General features: G+C 41.6%; 1 protein-coding gene across 8 annotated transcripts in view; it reads right to left on the reverse strand.

Annotated features, from left to right (window-relative positions):
• SEC24B (SEC24 homolog B, COPII coat complex component) overlaps nucleotides 1-23,874 on the reverse strand; it is a 237,619-nt gene that overhangs the window by 21,045 nt on the left and 192,700 nt on the right. For all 8 annotated transcript variants that reach the window (XM_033956191.1, XM_033956237.1, XM_033956226.1 and 5 more), the window contains 2 exons: nucleotides 11,066-11,241; nucleotides 4,795-4,932 (listed from right to left, as the gene is read on the reverse strand). In XM_033956191.1, the coding sequence (XP_033812082.1) occupies nucleotides 4,795-4,932; nucleotides 11,066-11,241 (314 nt within the window). The remainder of the gene's footprint in view (nucleotides 1-4,794; nucleotides 4,933-11,065; nucleotides 11,242-23,874) is intronic.

Here is a 23,874-nt window from a genome sequence, read left to right on the forward strand (position 1 = left end):
TACTCTTTCAGTGAAGAAGTATTTTCTGTAGTCGCTATGGAACTTCCCTCCCCTGATTTTCAGCGGATGCCCCCTGGTGATCGAGGGTCCCTTGAGGTAGAAGATATCTTCTTCCAACTCGATACGGCCCGTGATATACTTAAACGTCTCAATCATGTCTCCCCTCTCTCTTCGTTCCTCAAGTGAGTATAGCCGTAGTTTATTCAGTCTTTCTTCATACGTGAGATCCTTGAGCCCCAAGACCATCCTAGTGGCCATACGCTGAACCGACTCGATTCTCAGCACATCTTTCCGGTAGTGTGGTCTCCAGAATTGAACACAGTATTCCAAATGAGGCCTCACCATGGACCTGTATAGCAGCATCATGACTTCAGGTCTCCTGCTGACAAAACCTCTACTGATACAACCCATCACTTGCCTTGCCCTGGAGGAAGCCTTCTCCACTTGATTTGCAACCTTCATGTCATCACTAATGATCACCCCTAGATCACGTTCCGTCGTGGTCCTGGCCAAGGTCTCACCATTTAGTATGTAAGTTCTGTGCGGGCTTCTCTTTCCCAGGTGCATTACCTTACACTTTTTAGCATTGAAGCCTAGCTGCCATGTTGTTGACCACCGTTCCAGCAGCAGTAGATCCTGCGTCATATTATCAGGCAATGTGTTTTTACCTACTATGTTGCAAAGATTGGCGTCGTCGGCCAACAGTGATACCCTTCCTCTAAGTCCTTGGGTCATATCTTTTATGAATAAGTTGAATAGAAACGGGCCCAAGACCGACCCCTGTGGTACTCCACTGATCACGCCTGACGTTTTGGATGGGGTACCGTTTACCACCACCCTCTGAAGTCTACCACTCAGCCAATCCTCAACCCATGTAGTTAGAGTGTCCCCCAATCCTATCGACTTCAGCTTGTTCAATAACCTTCGGTGTGGGACGCTATCAAAAGCTTTACTGAAGTCTAAATATACTACATCCAGTGACTCTCCGGCATCTAGTTGTCTAGTAACCCAGTCAAAAAAGCTGATTAGGTTAGACTGGCAGGATCTGCCCTGGGTGAATCCATGCTGGTGGGGATCACGTAGGTTTTCCTCGTCTAGGATTGTGTCAATATTTCTTTTGATCAGTGTTTCCATGAGCTTGCACACTATAGACGTGAGACTCAGCAGTCTGTAGTTTGCCGTCTCTGTCCTGCAGCCCTTTTTGTGGAGTGGGATAACGTTGGCGGTTTTCCAGTCCAAGGGGACTCTTCCTGTGCGTAGGGAAAGATTGAAAAGAACAGATAGTGGTTGTCTGGTCCCATGGCTTTGTTTACTTTGAGTCTTGATAGTTCGTAGTAGACGCTACTGAGCGTGAACTCGAAGTCTTGGAACGGGTCCTTCTGGCTGTCTCCCATCTGAAGCTGTGGACCAGCTCCTGGTGCTTCACAGGTGAAGACCGAGCAGAAGTATTCGTTTAGTAATTCTGCCTTGGCAGAATCTGATTCTACAAGGTTACTGTCCGATTTCTTCAAGCGTTCTATCCCATCCTTGTTTCTTTTCCTGTGACTAATATAGCTGAAGAAGGATTTATCCCCTTTCTTAATGTTCCGTGCTAGATCTTCTTCCATTCTGAGTTTGGCCTCCCTGACTGCTATTTTGACAGCTTTTGACCTGTCCAGATAGTCTTTTTCCGCCTCTTGTTTTCCTAAATGTTTGTAGGTGATAAATGCTTCTGCACTGAACCATTGGGGTCTTTTGTTCCTCCTGCGCTTACTTACTGTTGTTCTGTGGCGGTTTGTTGCTTCGTGTAGGATGGACTTCAGAGTCAACCACATATCCTCCACATTGTTAGGTTGTGCTTGTTTTTGTAACCCCTGATGGACAAAAATTCCCATGCGGTCGAAGTCTGTGCCTCTAAAGTTGAGAACCCTCGTTGCTGTGTTTGACCTTGAGAAACCTTGAGGTTAAGCCATACCATATTATGGTCACTGGAGGCCAATGTATCTCCAACTGAGACATCCGTGATGCTGCCTCCGTTGGTGAGTACCAGGTCTAGTATCGTCTGGTCCCTGGTGGGCTCCAGTACCATTTGTTTGAGTCGTCAAAAGTTTGCGAGTCAAAAGTTTGCTGAGTGTTTTGCTCATCTTGCAAAACACTCGCAAACCGGGTTACTCGTAAACCGAGGTTTGACTGTATTTTAAAAAAACTATCAAATAAGAAAGTTTTTAGCATAGGACAAAATCTCATATAATTCAATTCTGTCTTTATACTAACAGGTAAATTGTTCCAGACCCTAGTAGCAAAATATGTTAACACGCCTGAAACATTTTTTTTAGATTTTATATCTCTACTAGATGGAAGTCTTAATAAGAGTGTATCATATATTCTAGATGAATAAAAGGTAGACTAGACAAAGCTGAATTAGGGTCTCTGAGGAATTTATATACATTATATGAAATATTATGCATGCCAGCTTGAAAGAAATATGGGCCTTTACTGGCAACCAATGCAATCTACAATAACCTTCATATTCTAGGTATATATTTTAACTTTGAAAATGATCTAAAAGAATTACCCACACATATTGCATCTCCTTATTTTGTACATAAAAATGTAAAAGTGTTGTGGCACTACCAGCGTACTTTTCTGTTGATAGGATGGGCAAGTTTTACATAGAAACATTTTGGCAGAAAAAGACTAAATTGCCCACCCAGTCTGCCCATCCACAGCATCCACTAACTCTTCCTCTCTCTATGAGATCCCACATACCTGTCCCATGCTTTCTTAAATTCAACACAGTCTTGAAATTATCTTTATTGCAAACAGGTAAGGCATAGGTAAGGTAAGGCTTTGCAAAATATTTCATAAATTTTATTTAAAAGTAAACTCAAGTAAACAAATACTTCTGTTCTGTGTTCACAGAAGAAAATCCTGGAGAAGGACCGAGATTGTCTGGCAAAGTTACACGAGAAAATGGAGTAGATTCTGCGCCGTTCACGGAGGAGGGTGTTTATGAGCAACTTGAAAAACTGAAGGTGGACAAAGCGATGGGACCAGACGGGATCCATCCCAGGATACTAAGGGAGCTCAGAGAGGTTCTGGCGACGGGTGACGGGAGTGATTCCTGGGGATTGGAGGAGAGCGGATGTGGTCCCTATTCATAAAAGTGGTCACAGGGATGAAGCAGGAAACTACAGGCCGGTGAGCCTCACTTCAGTTGTTGGAAAAATAATGGAAGTGTTGCTGAAGGAAAGGATAGTGTACTTCCTTGAATCTAATGGGTTACAGGATCCGAGGCAACATGGCTTTACAAAAGGTAAATCGTGCCAAACGAACCTGATTGAATTTTTTGATTGGGTGACCAGAGAGCTGGATCAAGGACATATGCTAGATGTAATTTACTTGGATTTCAGCAAAGCCTTTGATACAGTTCCTCATAGGAGGCTGTTGAACAAACTTGAAGGGCTGAAGTTAGGACCCAAAGTGATGAACTGGGTCAGAAACTGGCTGTCGGACAGACGCCAGAGGACGGTGGTTAATGGAAGTCACTCGAAGAAAGGAAAGGTGACTAGTGGAGTCCCTCAAGGTTCGGTGCTGGGGCCAATCCTGTTCAATATGTATGTGAGTGACATTGCTGAAGGGTTAGAAGGAAAAGTGTGCCTTTTTGCAGATGATACCAAGATTTGTAACAGAGTAGACACCGAAGAGGGAGTGGAAAATATGAAAAAGGATCTGCAAAACTTAGAGGAATGGTCTAATGCCTGGCAACTAAAATTCAATGCAAAGAAATGCAGAGTAATGCATTTGGGGATTAATAATAGGAAGGAACCGTATATGCTGGGAGGAGAGAAGCTGATATGCACGGACGGGGAGAGGGACCTTGGGGTGATAGTGTCCGAAGATCTAAAGGCAAAAAAACAGTGTGACAAGGCAGTGGCTGTTGCCAGAAGGATGCTGGGCTGTATAATGAGAGGCGTAGTCAGTAGAAGGAAGAAGGTGTTGATGCCCCTGTACAGGTCATTGGTGAGGCCCCACTTGGAGTATTGTGTTCAGTTTTGGAGACCGTATCTGGCGAAAGACGTAAGAAGACTTGAGGCGGTCCATAGGAGGGCGACGAAAATGATAGGAGGCTTGTGCCAGAAGACGTATGAGGAGAGACTGGAAGCCCTGAATATGTATACCCTAGAGGAAAGGAGAGACAGGGAAGATATGATTCAGACGTTCAAATACTTGAAGGGTATTAACGTAGAACAAAATCTTTTCCAGAGAAAGGAAAATGGTAAAACCAGAGGACATAATTTGAGGTTGAGGGGTGGTAGATTCAGGGGCAATGTTAGGAAATTCTACTTTACGGAGAGGGTAGTGGATGCCTGGAATGCGCTCCCGAGAGAGGTGGTGGAGAGTAAAACTGTGACTGAGTTCAAAGAAGCGTGGGATGAACACAGAAGATTTAGAATCAGAAAATAATATTAAAGATTGAACTAGGCCAGTTACTGGGCAGACTTGCACGGTCTGTGTCTGTGTATGGCCGTTTGGTGGAGGATGGGCAGGGGAGGGCTTCAATGGCTGGGAGGGTGTAGATGGGCTGGAGTAAGTCTTAACAGAGATTTTGGCAGTTGGAACCCAAGCACAATACCGGGTAAAGCTTTGGATTCTTGCCCAGAAATAGCTAAGAAGAAAAAATTAAAATTAAAAAAATAAAATAAAATAAAATTTTTTTTAAAATTGAATCAGGTTGGGCAGACTGGATGGACCATTTGGGTCTTTATCTGCCGTCATCTACTATGTTACTATGTTACTATGTAAGGTTCATACCTCTTCAGTAAGTCTGTCTATCCTGTACAAGTTGGGATGAATCATTTTCATCAGATGAACAAGCGGCTGGGTCTTCATTTGGCACATAGCATACACGCGATCATCCAAGCGCGTGCTAGTGCCAGTTCTAAATGCTTTCTGCAAATGTCAACAGTAAAGTTACTTAGACTAAGGAACATCTGAGTTTCTTTAACTACAGAAATAATGTATAATTTTATTATAGCTTTCAAAATAAACATTTGTAGTGTAGGTCTGAATTTATATACAGGCCTTCTTTTACTTCTTTAACTTTAGACACATGGAGGTACACAATCAAAATAAACGTTTAAGTCCGATTTGGACACAGGGTGCTAGTCGCCCAAAGTCGGCAGCGCCAAAACGTGCATTCTTGAAAAATACATTCAAATATTTTTTTTTTTTGAAAATCATCTATTTGTACGTCCGGGCGTTTGATCATTCAGACATCTATCGTTATACCATATTCTCGTCCATATATTCGTCCAAGTCCCAAACACCTAGAACAAGACCTTTTGGATGTGGGAGGGGCCAGAAATGTGATGGACTGGCCACTGAGACATAGCAAGAGAGCAGGGGGGCACCTTATAAGGCACTTCTGTGAACTTCACAAAAAGGATGCCACATAAACATCTCACCAGAGCTCACTTATAGGTCATGATCAAAACCTACTATACCCACCTGTCTACAACCCCAATAGCCCTTATGGCTGCAGGTGGCACCTATATGGCAGTACAGTAGGGTTTTGGGGTTTTTTTTTTTTTTGGTGGACTCACATTTTTCACCATGAATGCAGTGGTTAGAGTGGGCCTGGGTCCTCCTCTCTATGGTTCACTAGCCCACCCAAGACTACTTAAGCCACCTCTGTGCAGTTCTACTATGTCAGGTGCTGATGTTCTGGAGGTAGGTATATATGTTTTTATTCTGATTTTTATGGTGGTGGTGGGGTTCAGTGATCACTGGGGGAGTGTGTTGGGGTCTGTACTTTGTGTCTACAGTGGTTATCTGGTCATTTTGGATACCTTCTGGGCACTTAGACCTGTTTTTAGATTGCCTAAGTTACAATGTATAAGTTCCGTCTAAGCAGTCTCGTCAAACTTTCAATTATCCCTGCAGCATGACTAGGTCTAGGTCGGCCCACATCCTGCCCTAACCACTCCTTCAAAAGGTTCATAGACAACGGCGCGAAAGACAAAAGCCCGCGCCGACAATTGAGCGCAGCGTGCGCCGCCGCGCCGCTCTAAATTACAGTTTTTAGGGGCTCCGACGGGGGGTTTTGTTGTGGAACCCCCCCAGTTTACTTAATAAACATCGCGCCGGCGTTATGGGGGATTGTAACCCTCCACATTTTACTGTAAACTGAACTTTTTCCCTAAAAACAGGGAAAAAGTGAAGTTTTCAGTAAAATGTGGGGGGTTACAACCCCCCACGCCCCCCACAACGCGGCGCGATGTCTATTAAGTAAAATGGGACGGTTCCCCCCCACGCCCCTCCGTCGGAGCACTAAAAACAGTAATTTAGAGCGGTGCGGCGGCGCGTGCTGCGTTCAATTGTCTGGGCGCGCCTTTGTCCCGGCGCGCTTTTGACCTGACACCCCTTCAAAAACACCCCTTTCAGCTCTGGGCGCACAGCGGGATTCAGAGGCCTAAGAAGTCTCTGGATAAGTCTAAAAACCCGTTTCGATTACCTGCACTTGGACGACCTGTCTTTTAGGTCATCCAAGTGCCGACTTGGGCGGGTTTTTAGACATATTTTTCTTTAGATTATGAGCCCCTTAATTTTCAGTCTCAAACGTTTGTCAAAGAAATATGCTATATGGATTGGTGTGACAAATGCTACTGCTAAAGATTACATTTGCATTAATACTATTTTGGTAATATTTGGGAGAAGAACTTCCATCTGGCTACCGTTATCCACTTTGATCTCTCTCAAAGGATACAAATAACTATAATTCATAATGTCATTGACACACTTAGTTTAATTTTAAGCCTGCAGTTTTCTCAAACAATACTCTTATAATACTGAATATGAGCCTATCTACTAAGAAAAAACCTTGAACAAATTATTTCCCCCAAGAAAGTAAGGAGTAGCAAAATTATAGAATATCCTGACAAAAGAAAGCATGTTGAAAACAACACAAGATTTCAAAAGAAAACCAAAAGTGGTTTGGCATATTATATGGGTATTATGGTATAATTAGGCCTCAGTGGGGGAAAACAAACTTGACATAAAACAAAAATCCTGATAAATCCCTTGTCATCCTTAAGTTAATACACATAGTACAGCTATATTGTAACTCTAAAATTTTAAAATAAAACATACATGCAGATAGAATTGTGAATTAAGATTTCTGAATTAGTTCCCTTTGGATCTCTGCTTCTTTTGGAGGAGTTCAGTTTAAATTACTTATTTTCTGAGTTTGACAGTACAGCCCCCTTATCTGCAGAGAAGGTAAGATGGTACTTACCTTCAAGAACCCTGTGTTCAAATCATGCAAACTCCCCCCCCCAAAAAAAACAAAAAAACAGCAAACCAAAACCCCTTACTTAGTGCTCCTTTCACAAAGCCATGGTAGCGGTTCCCCTGTGGCAAATGCACCATAGCCCATTCAATTCTTATGGGCTTTGGTGCATTTGACACAGGAGAATCACTACTGTGGCTTTGTAAAAGGGGCCCTGGTAATCCCAGGGAGAAGGAAATTTGTTATGTCAGTACAAGCAGTAGCAGTGACTCTTTGTAATAGGCTGCAAACATTTCCAAAACAGATTGGCTGCTGGGACCATCTAGGTTTTCAGAAAGGTCCTAAATAGTCATCATTATCATAAAAGTATAAAGGGTATTGGACTGCAGTACGGTGTGAGAATTATTGTTTTGCTGTAGTAGCTAGATTGGATATTTATTGATTTTAAAAAAAATATATTACTCTCCTTTGTTTCTTTAATTGATGTAAAAGAATCAGAGGGGGCATGATGTTTTTATCAATATTTTAACTATCATCATATGTCACCTTGAATGACTCTGGGGGCTGGAGTGGCATGGCACATAAATGTTCAATTAAATTAAACTGCATATTTTCTCCTTAAATCTTCCAAAACCTTCAAACCTTTCTGCAGCTGCCGTCCCCCAAGAAAAAAAAGTCCTCAGAGAGGTTATAGGCTCTTGTAAGGAGTGGGTTACACTCTGGACAAGAGTAACACTAGTGAATTGGAAAGGCATTAGACTAGGTTGTTACTGCTTTGATGGTAGCAAATTCATAGAAAATCTTTTGCAGAAAAGAATGAGGTTGTTCTTGAAGAGACTATGAAATTAGTAGTGGCCAAGACTGGAGTAGATGCCATTGGAGCTGGATTGGTCTGTTGTTGTGTTCTATGTCCATGGTTCTATTCTCACGCCCAGGAGGTACTGCATGGTAGAGTCTAGTAGGTTCAAGATAGTTCTAAGAATCGAGAGTAGGTCTCTTTTTCCAGTTTATATGGCTAATTTATTCTTTTGGTAGAGTCTAGTACCATAACCTTATGAGGATGATTAAGTGTCAACTTCTTCATGTACTTCTTGGTATACTTGGAGTCTGACTCTAGGTAAATGTTATGACTGAGTTGGTTACATCGACTCGGAGAGCGAAACATCGGGCAGTGTCAATGCTTAAATAACAATGTCTTCACAGAAGACAAAGGCTAGGTTAATGATGCAGGTTTAAGCTATGTGGAAGCCGAAGCCGATGACTGACCGGAGTAGGATTCATAGTGCCAAAGATTTTACTTTGTTGGATCCGTAGATCTCTTTTGCAGCATGGCAAAATGTGAACGAGACTCCTTGATGGGTTTATGTGTGTGTATATGTATGTGCATATATATATATATATATATATATATATATATACACACACACACACACACAGTATTCCCCTGAAATTTGCGGGGGTTATGTTCCTGGAGCCACCGCGAATTTAAAAAAACCGCGAATACTTTAAATTACCCTGTACTTTCTTGTCCTAAGATCACCCGCATCATTCCTTTCTCTGGGGTCCCGCCCTCTTTTGAGGTTGCTTCTTGTTTCCGACACGGCGGGACATGAGATGGGCAGTGAAGGAAGAGGGTGTCTGAAGGAGAGCTGGCAGATTGTGTCCGGCGGTCTGGGAAGGAGACAAGGAAGCGATGGTGAAACACAGGGAGGGCAGAGTGGTAACGCTAGCACAGAAAACCCCGCAAATTACTGGGTCCACATACCACGGACCACATATTTGCAAGGGTGAACTGTGTATGTGTGTATGTATATATATATATACACACATACACACACACACACACAGTACACCCCTGTGAATATGCGGTCCGCGGTTTGCGGACTCAGTAATATATACACACACACCTGTATATATATTCTTTTTTTTTGACAGTCCAATAAAGTGAAAAATTAAAAATTCATATGAAAGAAAATAGGAGGAATTAGGAGTCAAACTGTAAACTTAAAGTATTATATAAACGATGACCTTCGTTGTTGTTATGGACAGAAGCACCGATACCAGTGATTTTAGGATGAATATACTTCGGTATCCTTAACATCATTGATACCCTCAGCAAGCATTGGTACCATCAGCAGCATCGATACATCAGTGATCGATATCAGAGTATCGACATCGGCAGCATCGACATCGGTGCATGGACATCTGCACCATCGACATCGGTGCATGGACATCAGTGCATGGACATCGGCACCATCGACATCGGTACATGGACATCGGCGCATGGACATCGGCACCATCGACATCGGTACCTTTGACATCAGTACATGGACATTGGTGCATGGACACCGGCACCATAGACATTGGTGCATGGACATCGGTGCATGGACATCGGCACCATGAACATCGGTACCTTCGACATCAGTACATGGACATTGGTACATGGACATTGGTGCATGGACACCGGCACCATGGACAACGGCACCATCGACATCAGTACATGGACATTGGTGCATGGACACCGGCACCATGGACATCGGTGCATGGACATCGGCACCATCGACATCGGTGCATGGACATCGGCACATGGACATTGGTGCATGGACATCGGCACATGCACATTGGTGCATGGACATCGGCGCATGGACATCGGTGCATGGACGTCGGCACCATGTACATTAGTTGACACCCTCGACATCAGTACATGGACATCGGCATCATGTATATCAGTGCCTGGACATCCTGGGCATCGGTGCATGGACATCGGCACCCTTAACATCGGTGCATTGACATCATGGACATTGACGAATGGACATCGGCACTATGGACATTGGTTGGTCGATACTGGTGGCAGATGTAAGACACTGATATCCTTGGGCTTTGCCAGTATCTAAAGTGTTGCATCTCAACTAAAGAGGGGCTAAGCAAAAGAAGCAACCCTTGTAAAATTAGGTGAAACGCCAGGTGGTCGCAGTAAAGTCGGCAAGAATATACTCAATGCCATAATGACTTTCAACATAGTCCTCCATTGTTCTGAAGACAGATGAAGATTCCCCCCTCTAAAAAAAAAAACCCAGGACATCGACGAGGAAACCACTGCAGCCAAAATTTAAACCGAGGCTGAGGCAGTGGAAGAGGCCTCACCGACGGGAAGTCCGTGAGGGAAATAAAAAACTCGTTGTTTTTGGATGATTATTATTATTTTTTTTAACCGAAGAACAATCTTAAAAGAAATGAATAGAATTAAAAAGAAAATTTACACGTGAGGGGGAAGGCAAGGCAATAAAACAAAGAACATTAGAAAAGCCGACTTCTTACCTCCGCGGTAAAATAGAAACTGAGGAGACGCGTGCGCTGTGTCAGGCGGGAAGGCACTTGCGCATGCACAGTCGCTAATTTTCTTAAAGCAAAATGCTTTTGCAGCTGTACGCATCGGGGCTCCGTGGATGACGCCACCCACATGTCCTGCTTGTCCTGGGATAATGAAAAGTACTTGGCATATTGCCCTATTTGTTTCCATACTAATGTTGTTGTATGTATCCAAATATATCTTGAATAACAAATTCATATATATTTGGGTCTGGCTGATCCTGTCAGCTATGTTTGATAGTCTATAGTGGTATAGTAGTATCTATGTATCTATTCTTCTTTTATACCTTCTTTAGCTCTTTGTATATACAACTGCAGCACACAGTGCTTATCCCATTTCAGGCTATTTCGCTATTAATGAAATAAAAATAGCTTCAGTTTTTAAGTTGTTTAGAATCTGATAATATGAAGGAAAATAGGTCATACCTGTTTGAGAAGTGCTAGAATAAAAAGAGGAAACAGCTTAAGGGAATTTGGTGCCATCATAGTGGACTGCTGCAGGTTTGAAATAGTTGAGTTATATGAAGACAATGAATCTACCACAGCATTCACTAAGGCATCTCTTGCATCAGGAAGACTTGATGAAATAGACCGATCAACAGCTGTAAATTTAAAGCGATATAAATAGATTGATCAAGACTAAGAAAAAAATTTATTGTGACAACGATGTTCAGGAGCAGAGAGAAGGAAAGTAAACGGTATGAAAAATCACAGAAGGCTATTTTATAAACAGATTGCTTAACTTATAAGGCAGGTCTGCATGTAAGTTCTACCAGTTTTAAAAGGGAAAATATTAACATATTTTCCTTTGTAAAATCTTCCTATGGGCAATACACATACTCGTTTGCACCGGCTTTGAAATACGTAGAAATTTACAATTTATTTTATGCACTTATATACGCCAGGACACCCCTGACCAGGTTAGATAAATTTAACATAAGAAAATCCATGCTAAGTCAGACCAAGGGCCTTCAAGCCCAAAATCCTGTCCACAAGTATGGCTACTCCTGTTCACAAGTCCCCAGCATTCCCCCCCCAAAAAAAATTTAAATCTGTTTCTCATAATTAATTTCCATGGATGAGCAATGATTCTCCCTACTCTATCTAGCAAATAATTTTTTTTTGATGGAACTTGTCCAAATCTCTTTTGAGCCCAACTACATTAGCTATCGACCACTTCCTCCAGCAAAAGATTCCACAGCTTAATTATGTACTGCAAGGGGAAAAAAATCTTTTGAGAATTTGTTTCAATCTCCTGATCATTAGTTTCATGGTGTATCCTATTGTTTTTGTATTGCACAGGTTAAAGAAACATTCTCTATTTAACTATTCCACTGCATTTATATTTCTATCATACCTACTCCAGGCTTTTCTCCAGGCTGAATAGCCTTAACCTGTTTAGTTTTTCTTCATAAGTGGAGGTGAACTATCTCCTTTATCATTTTTTTGCCCTTCTTTGAACTTTCTTGTTCCACTTTATCATTTTGAGATGTGGCATTCGAAAGTGTAAGTAATATTCAAAGTATGACTGCACTATGGACCTATACACATGGAGAATTTATCCACCTAATGTTATCCTCATATATTCTAGCCAATTTTACCAGAGACCCCTTCTACAGAATGTATAAAGCCCCCTGTGCACAGGGGATCTCATACATCAGGGGTGTCCAATGTCGGTCCTCGAGGGCCGCAATCCAGTCGGGTTTTCAGGATTTCCCCAATGAATATGCATGAGATCTATTAGCATACAATGAAAGTAGTGCATGCAAATAGATCTCATGCATATTCATTGGGGAAATCCTGAAAACCCGACTGGATTGCGACCCTCAAGGACCGACATTGGACACCCCTGCCATACATTCTCATCTGTATAACATTAAAGATACTGTGAAAGATATGAGCTAAATCCAACCTAAAACCACAACACATACATATCAAAACACTATTACACACAAAACTTTTAAATTAATCTCCCATGTGTTAACACAAGGGAGCTAACAAAGCAAATTCATATTTAAAAGGATGATCAAATCATAAAATCTTAGTGAAAACTAAATACCTAATTTAGGACCTCTAATTAGCTTGAATCTTTTACACACTTGCTATAAAAGTGAGTTGTCACCGAGCCAGAAGCCCTTTCCAAAAATGTTCAAAAGCCCCTTTACCCCTGGTTACAAAACAAACTGCATTCAAGAAAAGAGGACAACTTCAGCTTAGATTCCTCTGTGAAATGCAAGGCAGATATTTTTTTTTATTTAAACTGTTTAAATATTATATATTAATTCAACATGGTTTTTAAATGTTGCAATAAAATTCAACAGAATGATAAGCACACACATAAGCACATAAACAGCTCTGCGTTTATATACTATATATTCCACAAGGAAAACACCTATACAAAAATTTCTGCAATTTAACTGTTCCATACAACCCATTAAGTCCACTGGAAACAAATATGACTAAATATTTTTGAAAGGCCAAAAAACTAGTTTCATATTTTAAAGCTAATGAAGTTTATTCCATAGGTGTGGCAAATGCCTAGTCTACCTGAATGTAATTTGCCTTTATCTACCATTGGAAAAATCAAGGTGAGTTACATTCAAGTAATAATAATAATAATAATAATAATATTTTATTTTGTATACCGCCATACCCAGGGAGTTCAAGGCGGTTCACAACAGATAGATGAATTACATACAGTGCGATTAGAAAAAGAGGAAACATAACAAAGCAATCGTAGGGTCAAACTCGTTTACAATAACAATTTAGGTGAGGGAAGGGCCAAATACGGGGTACATACAGAGTGTGCTGTAGTAGGATACAATTAAGTTTAAGAGAGGGGGGGAACCAAGCATATTAGCTGGGAAAAAAAGGGGGGGGCGGAAAAAAGAGGACGAGGAGAGGGGGGGTGAGATGGTATTTGCCACAACCATGGAATAAACTTCATTAGCTTTAAAATATGAACGTAGGGCTCCTTTTACGAAGGTGCGTTAGAGCCTTAATGCGCAGAATAGCGTGTGCTAAATTGCCGCACGCACTAGCCACTACCGCCTCCTTTTGAGCAGGCGGTAGATTTTCGGCTAGCGCGTGCTATAGTGCGCGCTAATCTGGTGTGTGCGCTAAAACGCTTTAACGCAAAAGGAGCCCTTAGTTTTTGACCTTTCATAAACATTTAGTCATATTTGTTTCTAGTAATATTTAGCATCAGCTAAATACTACTAATACCACAGCAACTGAGAAGGCATAAAAGTCAATGCATTTAAATCAGACATAATGAACCGAAGAGAGTTTCCTTGAAAGCCACCAAGACCTTTAAAAGTAATCTTTTGACAAGTAGCAAACTAGGAACATTAGACTTGAATTTTAAGTATGGTGCCTAAGAAAACACTGGTGCAGAAAAAACTGCTGAGTGGGTATTCTATGAACTGTGCTTAAAGTTAGACGTGGTTTATAGAACAGTGTTATGCCTGAGACCAGCGCCTAACTTTAGGTGTTCATTTGCACCAATGGAAACATGGTGCAAATCCTCATGCCAAAAGTTAGGTGAGGATGCCCTTTATTGTATAATTACGCATGCAGCTTTAAGAAACACCCTCGATTCACTCATTACCCTCCCATTTATGTGCCCCCTAACCAGTTATGAGATAGTATTGGGGGAAGAGTGTGGCGCAGTGGTTAAAGCTACAGCCTCAGCAACCTGGGGTTGTGGGTTCAAACCCACGCTGCTCCTAGTGACCCTAGGCAAGTCACTTAATCCCCCCATTGCCCTAGGTACATTAGATTAGACTGTGAGCCCACCGGGACAGACAGGGAAAAATGCTTAAGTACCTGAATAAATTCATGTAAACCGTTTTGAGCTCCCTTGGGAGAATGGTATAGAAAATTGAATAAATAAATAAAAAAAAATAAATAAAGGTTTTAAATAAGCTGATGAAATGTTTAAAGATTCATAGTAGATTAAATAATAAGACATTAATAAGATATTAATAAAGAATAGATCAATGAATTTTGAATAAAATAATGAATTTATAGTTTAAATAATGGTAGGGAGGACGGGTCCAAGCCAGTGATGTCATCAGGAGTAAAGAGATAAAGAGATAAATCCTTTTCTTCTCTTGGAAGAAATTCCAATGTGAGAAAATTACTCCGCAATCTGAGGCTTGTTCCTGTCAGTTTAATTTAAGTAGTATTAAAGTTTAAGAAAGACACAATTTAGCTTGACCTTTTAATGGTTCTGCTTTTTATATTTAGCTATTTAATTAACCATTTACTTTTCTAATTCATTTTTATATTTAACCCTTTAGGCATTGCTCATAAATTTTAGGCATATAAATTTAAATTAAAAACAATTAATGCTAATAATTGCTTGCAAAGCCAATTATCAGCATTAATTGTCTTGTTATTCAATTAAGGTGATGAGTGTGCATCCGTAGTTGCACATACAACTGAAAGCAACATATATAGAATTTGGGGAATTATGACCAAGCCAAAGGAATGACGGGCACATTTTGTGTGCATCTATGACCATCATCCTACCGCACTGCTCACACTTATAGATGCCACTAGGAATCTATTTCTTGCTAAAACGGTATCGGATATGAAAATGGATAATGAGTCAAAGTTCACTAAGATTACAGAGGATATAACTGCTCTAAAAACTTTGATTAAAAATAAATTAATGGTTCATAGGAAGATAGAGCAGTTAGAGAATTTCAATAGATTAAATTTGAAGATATTGAACTTTCCCAGAACACCAGATCTTTCCTCAGTAGAATTATTCAGAAAATATTTGGTTCAAACACTGGGTTTTGCTTCTGAAGCTATTCCTCCATTGAACAAAATTTATTATTTTCCTGGTTCTAACAAACGACAAGGGAGCGAAACGCCAGTGACAACTCAGGACATTCAAGATCCCCAAAATCAAAATCAAGTATTGGATCTGGGAAATATATCAGAAATCTTGGAAACATCTACCTCAACAATTATAGAGAGAGCCACTTTGCTCATTTTATTTGCCTTCCAACAAGATTACAAAGCAGTTTTGAAATTTTTCTTTCGCAATGCACAGACCTCTTTCATAGGACGAGTATGGATTTTTCCAGATGTACTGTATTTTTTGCTCCATAAGACACACTTTTTCCCTCCTAAAAAAGTGTGTGGAAAAAGGGGTGTGTCCTATGGAGCGAATATCCAAATCCCCCCGTTACCTTTAGATTGCTGCCGCTGCTCGCCCTTCGCATGCCACCGCTGCTGCTTGTTGTTCACTGCTGCGGAAAGTAGAGGAAGGGAAAGGCCAGGCGGGTGCAGTGATTGCACGCCGCCGGCCAAGAAGCCTTACCCCCGACGTCAATTCTGATGTCAACGAGAAGGTCTGGGCCAGCCAATGGCTGGCCCGAACCTTCTCGCTGACGTCAGAATTGAGGTTGGGAGTAAGGCTTCTGGGCCGGCGTGCAATCGCTGCACCCACCTGGCCCTTCCTAGCAAGTAGCAACATCTTCTGTTCTGGGTGCCGTGCTGAACCAGGAGTCAGGTGCTGCGCTAAGCCAGGAGTTGTGTGCTGCACTGAGCTAGGAGTCGGGTGCTGCGCTGAGCCAGGAGTCCCCCCCCAACCCGCTGCTGCTGCTGCTTCATCATCGGATGTAAGGCTTCTGGGCCTTTGGCATGCAATTGCTGCACCTGCCTGGCCCTTACTAGCAATATCTGTTCTGGGTGCTGCGCTGCTGAGCCAGGAGTCCCCCCCCCCTGCTGCTGCTGGTTCATCAATGTGTCCTCACAGCAGCTGGAGGTAATTAAATCGGGCGGGTAAGCTTGGGGGGGGGGCAGCGGAAGAGGACAGAGGCTGGAAGGCAGTGAGGGGATCATAGGAGGGAGGGAGGAAGGGACAATTGTTGGGCCTGAGTTGGGAAGGAGGGGGGAAGAGGACAAGGCTGGAAGGCAGTGAGGGTAACATAGGAAGGAAGGAGGGAGGGAGGAAGGGACAATTGTTGGGTCTGAGGAAGGAAAGAAAGAAATCACCAGACAAGGGGGGAGGAAGAAGACAAAGGCTGGAAGGCATTGAGGGGAACATAGGAGGGAGGAAGAAAAGAAAGAAAAAAGATCACCAAACAATAAAGGTAGGAAAAATGATGTTATTTTCAATTTAATGATTAAAATGTGTCAGTTTTGAGAATTTATATCTGCTGTCTATATTTTGCACTATATTTGTCTATTTTTCTATAGTTGTTACTGAGGTGACATTGCATATTTTAAAAAGTCATCTGCCTTGATATCTGTGCCCTGTCCCTATCTGCCCTATGCCCTGTTCCTGCCCACCACTAGACCACCAGAGGAGGGACAAGATATAGAGCCTGGCATGGAAGGGGTCAGGGAGTAGAGCCTGGCAAGGAATGTGGGGTTGGGTGCAGAGCCTGGCAAGGAGAATTTGGTTCATAATGTTTTTTTTCTTGCTTTCCTCCTCTAAATTTAGGGTGCGTCTTATGGTCAGGTGCGTCTTATGGAGCAAAAAATATGGTAAATAAAGAAACCCAAGAAAGGAGGAAACTTTTTCTTGTAATGAGGCAAGAGACAAAAGATTTAGGTGCTGGTTTACCCATGCAAGTGCCTCATTAAATATTTAGGAATAAAATATACATTTTTCATTCCAGATCATCTCTGGAGCTTTCTGGACTTAAAGAAGATCTCCAGGGCTTAAGATTAAATAGAAAGAGTTAAACCCGTTAATGCCTGTTTAATTTGTATATTTTCTTTTTTTATTCTATAAGACAGTGAAGTCCCAAATATGGGCCGCTCTCCCTAATGTTTCTAATTGGGGTCTAAGGAGAATGTAAACGTATTTTGTTCAAATATATTTTACCTATTTTGTTTGTTACTCTTTTTGCTTTACCAATGCAAGTGTTTTACTTGTAATAATTTACAAATTACTAAATAAAGAATACTAATTAAAAAAATCAATTTAGACACCCTCAGCGGATGCTTCTTCCAAATACAGTCAAACAACTTTTTCTATAGGAACCTTAACCTAATCTGGAGTACAGCTATAGGTAATTTGTAGCTAAAATAAAGGAATTTTGGAAGAAACATCCAATGCCTAGAAATTTCCGGAAGTAATTTACCATAATTAAGTTTAGTCAAATCCCCCGACAGCTTCACTCCCAAATATTGAATACATTTTGAAGCCCATCCAAAAGGCAATTGTTGCTTAACAATGGCCACTGTATTAAAGTCCAAATTCACATTAAGTAGTTCTGACTTAGAGGAATTCATTTTACATCCTGATAGGGTCCCATAATACTGTAATTCCTGCAAAATAAAGAGCATCCAGTGTGAGCAAAATATCATTGGCAAAAAGGGACACTTTAAATTCCTCCCTGCCCTCTCCCTGACACCGATTCCACTGATGTTCTGTTGCTTCCTGATAGTTGCTGCAAAAGGTTCAATGACAAGTGCAAACAAAGGGGAGAGTAAGCAGCCTTGTCTTTTGCCTCTGTATAGTCTAAAAGAATTAGAGTATCCCCCACTGAGCCATATTTATCTGTAGGGGCCGAATATAATGCTTGAGATCCAGCTCCGAAAATTAGGACCTAACCCAAGTGTTCTAAACTTTGAAGCATAAAGCACTGATAAACTCTATCAAATCTTTTGTCTGCATCAATAGGAATATTTTGATGTTTCGCATACCAAATAAGGTCCAGAGTACACTTCACATTGTCCCCAATGTATCTACCCAGTATAAACCCAGCTTGATCCTCGCCCACCAAAACACCAATCACCTTATTTAATCTAGAGGCCAAAATCCTAGCTAATAGTTTCACATCAAGGTTCAGCAATGAAATAGGGAGTGGGACCCGCAGAATGTGGACCCTTTCCTGATTTAGGCTACACAGTCACACCAGCTTCCAGCATTGAAGGAGGCAACTAACCCCCATGCAAAATGTCATTAAAAACTTTCACCAACATTGGAACATCTAAATATTGAGCATTTCTCTCTGAAATCTCTGTGAAATCTCTTAAGGAAGTGATACATGATTGGGACTGTCTATTCTTCAATTGTTGAGTTGACAATTTACTGGACTTGTTACCTTCTTCAAAATAGACCCTCTGAACTAAAATAGATCCTCTGAACCAAATATAACTTATGTTGTATTTTATCCACCCACAAGGTTTTGAATTGCTTCCATAAAGTATTTAATTTAACCTGAAGGGATTTCTACCTACTTTTAAAATAAAGATACATAATATAAAGTACAGACCATAACAAATGTATAAATGGTCTATACTTATATTTATGTATCTATACATATACTAGTCTTATAGCCCATTACATTAACGGGTGCTAGAATATATGTGTGTGTGTCTGTCTTTATTTCTTTCTCTCTCTCTCTCCTTAGCCTATTTCTGTCTTTCTGTTTCCTCGGCTGTCCACCACCACCCCTTACCTGCTCCCCACGCAGCCATAGGGAAACAGTGATTTAATTCCCAAAAAGTCACCAAAAGATATCCACCTAAATTTCTGCACACTCCCCCATCTACTAAAACAAAATGGGACCACAATCCATTCATCTTGAGTCAGTTTCAAAATTAGAATGCTGCCTGCACTGAACTGTGAGCAAAAAAAAAAATAAATTAATGAATCAGGCAATGTGACATGAGCAGCAAAATACGTTTTTGCTGAGTGAGTTATTCACTATTAATGGCAAAATTCACTGCAGATCTTTGCACAACAACAAAAATAAATTCCAAAAGACAATGGTGGAAAAAGTGTTCAATAGTAACTGATTAGGTAATAAATTCTAAGATAGTTTCTTATCAAACTTTCTGTAGCCCTGATAACCAGAAGCTTACTTTTCATCCAAGCTATGCTTTTGGCCTTCGTACAGTTTTAAGACTGACACTGCCACCTCCCCTTCCCGCGGTCCCGACTACGAACCTGGTGATTCCAGCAGCGTGTGCAGCAGTCTTCACACGCTGCTTCGGGCCCTTCTACTGCCCTGATTTACTCTGGCACATCCCTGATGACATCATCAGAGATGCGGCAGAGCAAATCAGGGCAGTAGAAGGGCCCGAAGCAGCGTGTGAGGACTGCTGCACATGCTGCTGGAATCAGCAGGTTCGTAGTCGGGATCGCAGGAAGGGAAGGGGGGAGGCGGCAAAGGACTCCGCAGCAGCTGACAGCCGCTGCGGCCTACATCACCTCGGGGGGGGGGAGTGGGGGGGGATTCTCGCGCATGCGCACTCCTACCTGCGGTGCTCTACAGCGCTCAGAAAATGGGCGCACGCAGGTGGGAGTGCGCATGCTCACTTGGGGCTTTATTATATTAGATTTATGTATCTTTATTTCAGTTTACTTCTTTGTCCCCTGAAAAGGCATTCCAGATAGACGAAACTGGGATCCTAGTCATGACCCTAGCTTTGTTGTCCATCCAAGTAAACATATTGGGACTTTTTTATGATAATAAATGTTTTTGTTGGTTGTTTTATGACAAACCCTATTAGAAACCAGGTTCCTCTAAACCAGTGGTCTCAAACTCAAACCCTTTGCAGGGAGACATTTTGGATTTGTAGGTACTTGGAGGGCCTCAGAAAAAAATAGTTAATGTCTTATTAAAGAAATGACAAATTTGCATGAGGTAAAATTTTTTATGGTTTATAAATCTTTCTTTTTGGCTAAGTCTTAATAATAATATTGTAATTTATAGCTAAACAGACATATGATCAAGAAAGTGTTTTATTTTACTTTTGTGTTTATGATACATACCGAGGGCCTCAAATAGTACCTAGCGGGCTGCATATGGCCCCCGGGCCGTGAGTTTGAGACCACTGCTCTAAACCAAACCATCCACCAACCCAAACCCGACCCCACCCCCACTTCATAATCCACCCCAATGCCCAAGTCAGAAACCGGGCCATTACATAGGAGGAAGGGACTCCCCCAGCCTAAAATGTCATCTACTTATAAAAATAGCAGTAAGTAACCTTTAACTAATATGAATGATTAAACAGATATACAGTCATCAGACAAATACAAAAACATGAAACTAATCACATCTTCCCTACAGTTCTAAATGATAAACCCTCCAAGAATAGGTAGTCATTTATCCACTTGTGGAAGCTTTTGTAGGCGCTTTTGAGTGGATCGCAGTCTCCCTCTACCCAAAGGCACTCTCTGCCATCTTGGAGGAGATGTTATAGATGTAGTAGAAGAATGTTCAGAAGTGGAATTGCCCTCCATATTCCACCAAAGAGATTTAAAAGCCATGATAGCAAAAGCTCTAGAGATGATCCGATGTGATGTGCCATTATAGGAAAACTGTAATCTGAATGAGAAACTCCACCTACAGTGAACTTGCTCAGAGCACAGCTTGGTTGTAAAGTTGCCCAATTCTCTTCTCCGATGCAAGGTAATTGGTGAGATGTCAGCAAAACTGTAATCTCAAAAGTATCCCAGACTATCTTGTCCATTTTATGTGCTGCCGACATTATTGCTTCCTTTTGTGCAGTTATGAAAGCACTCAATGATATCTTTCAGAAGATTTGAATGCATTGGGCACAGAGTTCAGTGGGCCTAGATCAATCTTCACTTCTTGTGGGAGTATATTGGATTGGGCGAGAGAGAATATATGTGAAGAGATTTTCTACACCAAATATTCAGGGCTATCTGGTAAGCCTCTGAATCGTAGACTCTGATGCTGGCTTCTATATTCTAGATCTTCAATGCTATCGAGGAGTTTGTCCTGTTGCTGTGAAACATCTTCTATTCTCTTCTTCTGTGTAGAAAGTTGAGCTGCCTGATCATCTGCCAGTTGTTCAATCTCGTCAATGCGTGCACCTAAGTCTGCAAGATCCGCTTGCAGCTCAGACCTGATTGCAGCCATCTCTGCACATGAAGAAGTAATATCCCTTTTAACCTCTTCCAGGTTTGAAGTATCTGCTATCAGCAATGAAACAAGAGATTCAGAAATCAACTCCTGGCCCTGATGGGGTCTGGGGGCAGCCAAATTCTCCACCTCGTGGCGCGGCTGGCTGCTTCCTTGATATGCAAAATCCAGGAGATCAGAGAGCTTTTTTTGCTCATAGCTGCGATGGAACCAGAAGGCAAGGTAGGAAAGTCCAAAAAACAAACAAACCCAAAACAAACACCTACAGAATCTATTCAAACTAGCGATGTGTGTGGATTCCACTGAGCTAGTGAGGTGCCCACGGGCTTAAGCAGCCATTTGGCCCGGTGACATCACTTCTTCCCTCGTGTATCTTCATTTTAAAAACTGGTGCAACATCCAGCAGATGTTGCAGCAATGTAGGCAGTTTGAAAATTCTCCTCTTGATATGCAATTTGTATATACATACATAGTATGTACAGTACAGTAGTTCAGCTTTGAGGTAATTAAGGAGTAGATAGCAAACCCTTCAATATTCAGCCACCACAATCAATATTTAAATCAAACGCTAGCTGCTGCAACTATTTTACACCCAATATTCAGCACAGGTATTCAGATACTGGCTGTTGAATATCTGGTTTAACCCGACCATAGGCATTTATCCTGCTACCAGTGATATACCCAAGACAACTAATCAGATAAAATGAGGACAACTTCTTTGCTGTCCTAACATTTTCCAGGCAATTACCTGGTTAGTGGGCTGAATATTACTGTCAGTGATAAGAGGGGCTTCACCCCTGTACCACCCTGGAACTACCAAGATAATGCTGATAAATATGTTTTTTTGCTGTGACTTCTACTTCTGCTATTATGCACTAGCTGCATTTCTTTTCTATTATCTATCTCCCCAGTGTTCCTGCCAATTTTAACTGAGGAGTCAGTATCCTAACATATAATGCTGCACATGCTAGCTCAGGTCAATTGAGCCCCTGAGAATAAAAGTGGGCCAAGTCCACTTTGTTATTTTGCAAGACTTACAACACATGAAGAAACTACGGAGAAAATAATGAGTGCATATAAAGTCACTCACCAGATATGCTATAAAAGCTACAAATCAGTGCATAGCTGAAATAATGCAAAAAGTGGACATGACCCACTTTTACTCTGAAGGGCTGGATTGTTTTTCCATTTCTCTGATTTTTTATATCTTCAGGAACTGTTAAAGGCACCTAAAGCCTTCTATAAAACACACTATAAAACACAATTCAAATGGTACTTTAAAACATATTTAGGGGCAAATTCTATAAAAGGCATCCCAATTGTAGGCAGTGGTAGGTGTCCTACCGCTGTCTAATCAATTGGGATGCACATTTACTAACAAAAACAAACCACAACCCCGAGGCAAGTGCCTACACTGTAGGCATTTGTCACGGTTAAGGGAGATGTGTTGGGACACTTAAGTTCGCCTAAGGCTGGGTATGGTTTTGCACTGAAGTGGCCATGGACAAGCTTAAGTGGCCTTAGGCATCTCCTTAGGGCCTTGACAGATACCTGAAATGTAGGCCAGCTGAGCAGCCGTGGCAGGAACACCCCCACCCTGGCAACATTGGCTGGAAGAATGCCCATGCCCTCCTGCCCCTGAACTACTGAACCCCTCCTCCAGCAGCGGGGCAGGAGGGATGCCTACTCCCTCCTTCCCCCGAGTGAACTGTCTTTGGGAAAATTATGGGGGAGTTTGGGGGGCTTAGGATTGCTGATGGGAATGACATGGGGTCTACATGTGTGGGGCAGGGGTCTGGAGGTGGGATGTTGCAGGTTGGGTGGATTCCCTTGCTGCTATCAGCTGATGGCAAGGGATCAAGCACGATTCTCTAACTGGCACCTGTGACATGGGCACCAGTTAGAATCGGGGTGGTTCTGAATAGGATGCCAGTGTGCAATTCTCAGCCGCTCCTTAGGCAGTAGCTGAGACCAGTGTCCTATACAGAATTTCCCCCTTATTGCAGAAATATTAAGTTTTCCATCAGTTTTCATACCAGTACAATGTTACAGCCACTGAATCATGTTTACCCAAACTAGTTCTAGCTCCATAGCTCCAACACATATAGCTTGGTCCTTAACGCCTAATTGGCCTCCAGTGTCATCTTTACAGCTATCCACATAAGCCCACTTAGCTAGGGGAACATGATTCAAAGAACTTCCATAAATAGTTTATTGGGATTAACACCTGTTTTATAAGCTAAGGTCCACAAATGCCTATACTTATGATGTTTTTATTATCTCACTATGATTTTATTTTTATATTAGTTCAGGATTAAAGTGTTTCCATTTAAGGGTAGACGTAACCATGTTTTTGTTGCA

Source organism: Geotrypetes seraphini, chromosome 1 (genome assembly GCF_902459505.1).
Source record: "Geotrypetes seraphini chromosome 1, aGeoSer1.1, whole genome shotgun sequence".
Lineage (NCBI taxonomy): Eukaryota > Metazoa > Chordata > Amphibia > Gymnophiona > Dermophiidae > Geotrypetes > Geotrypetes seraphini.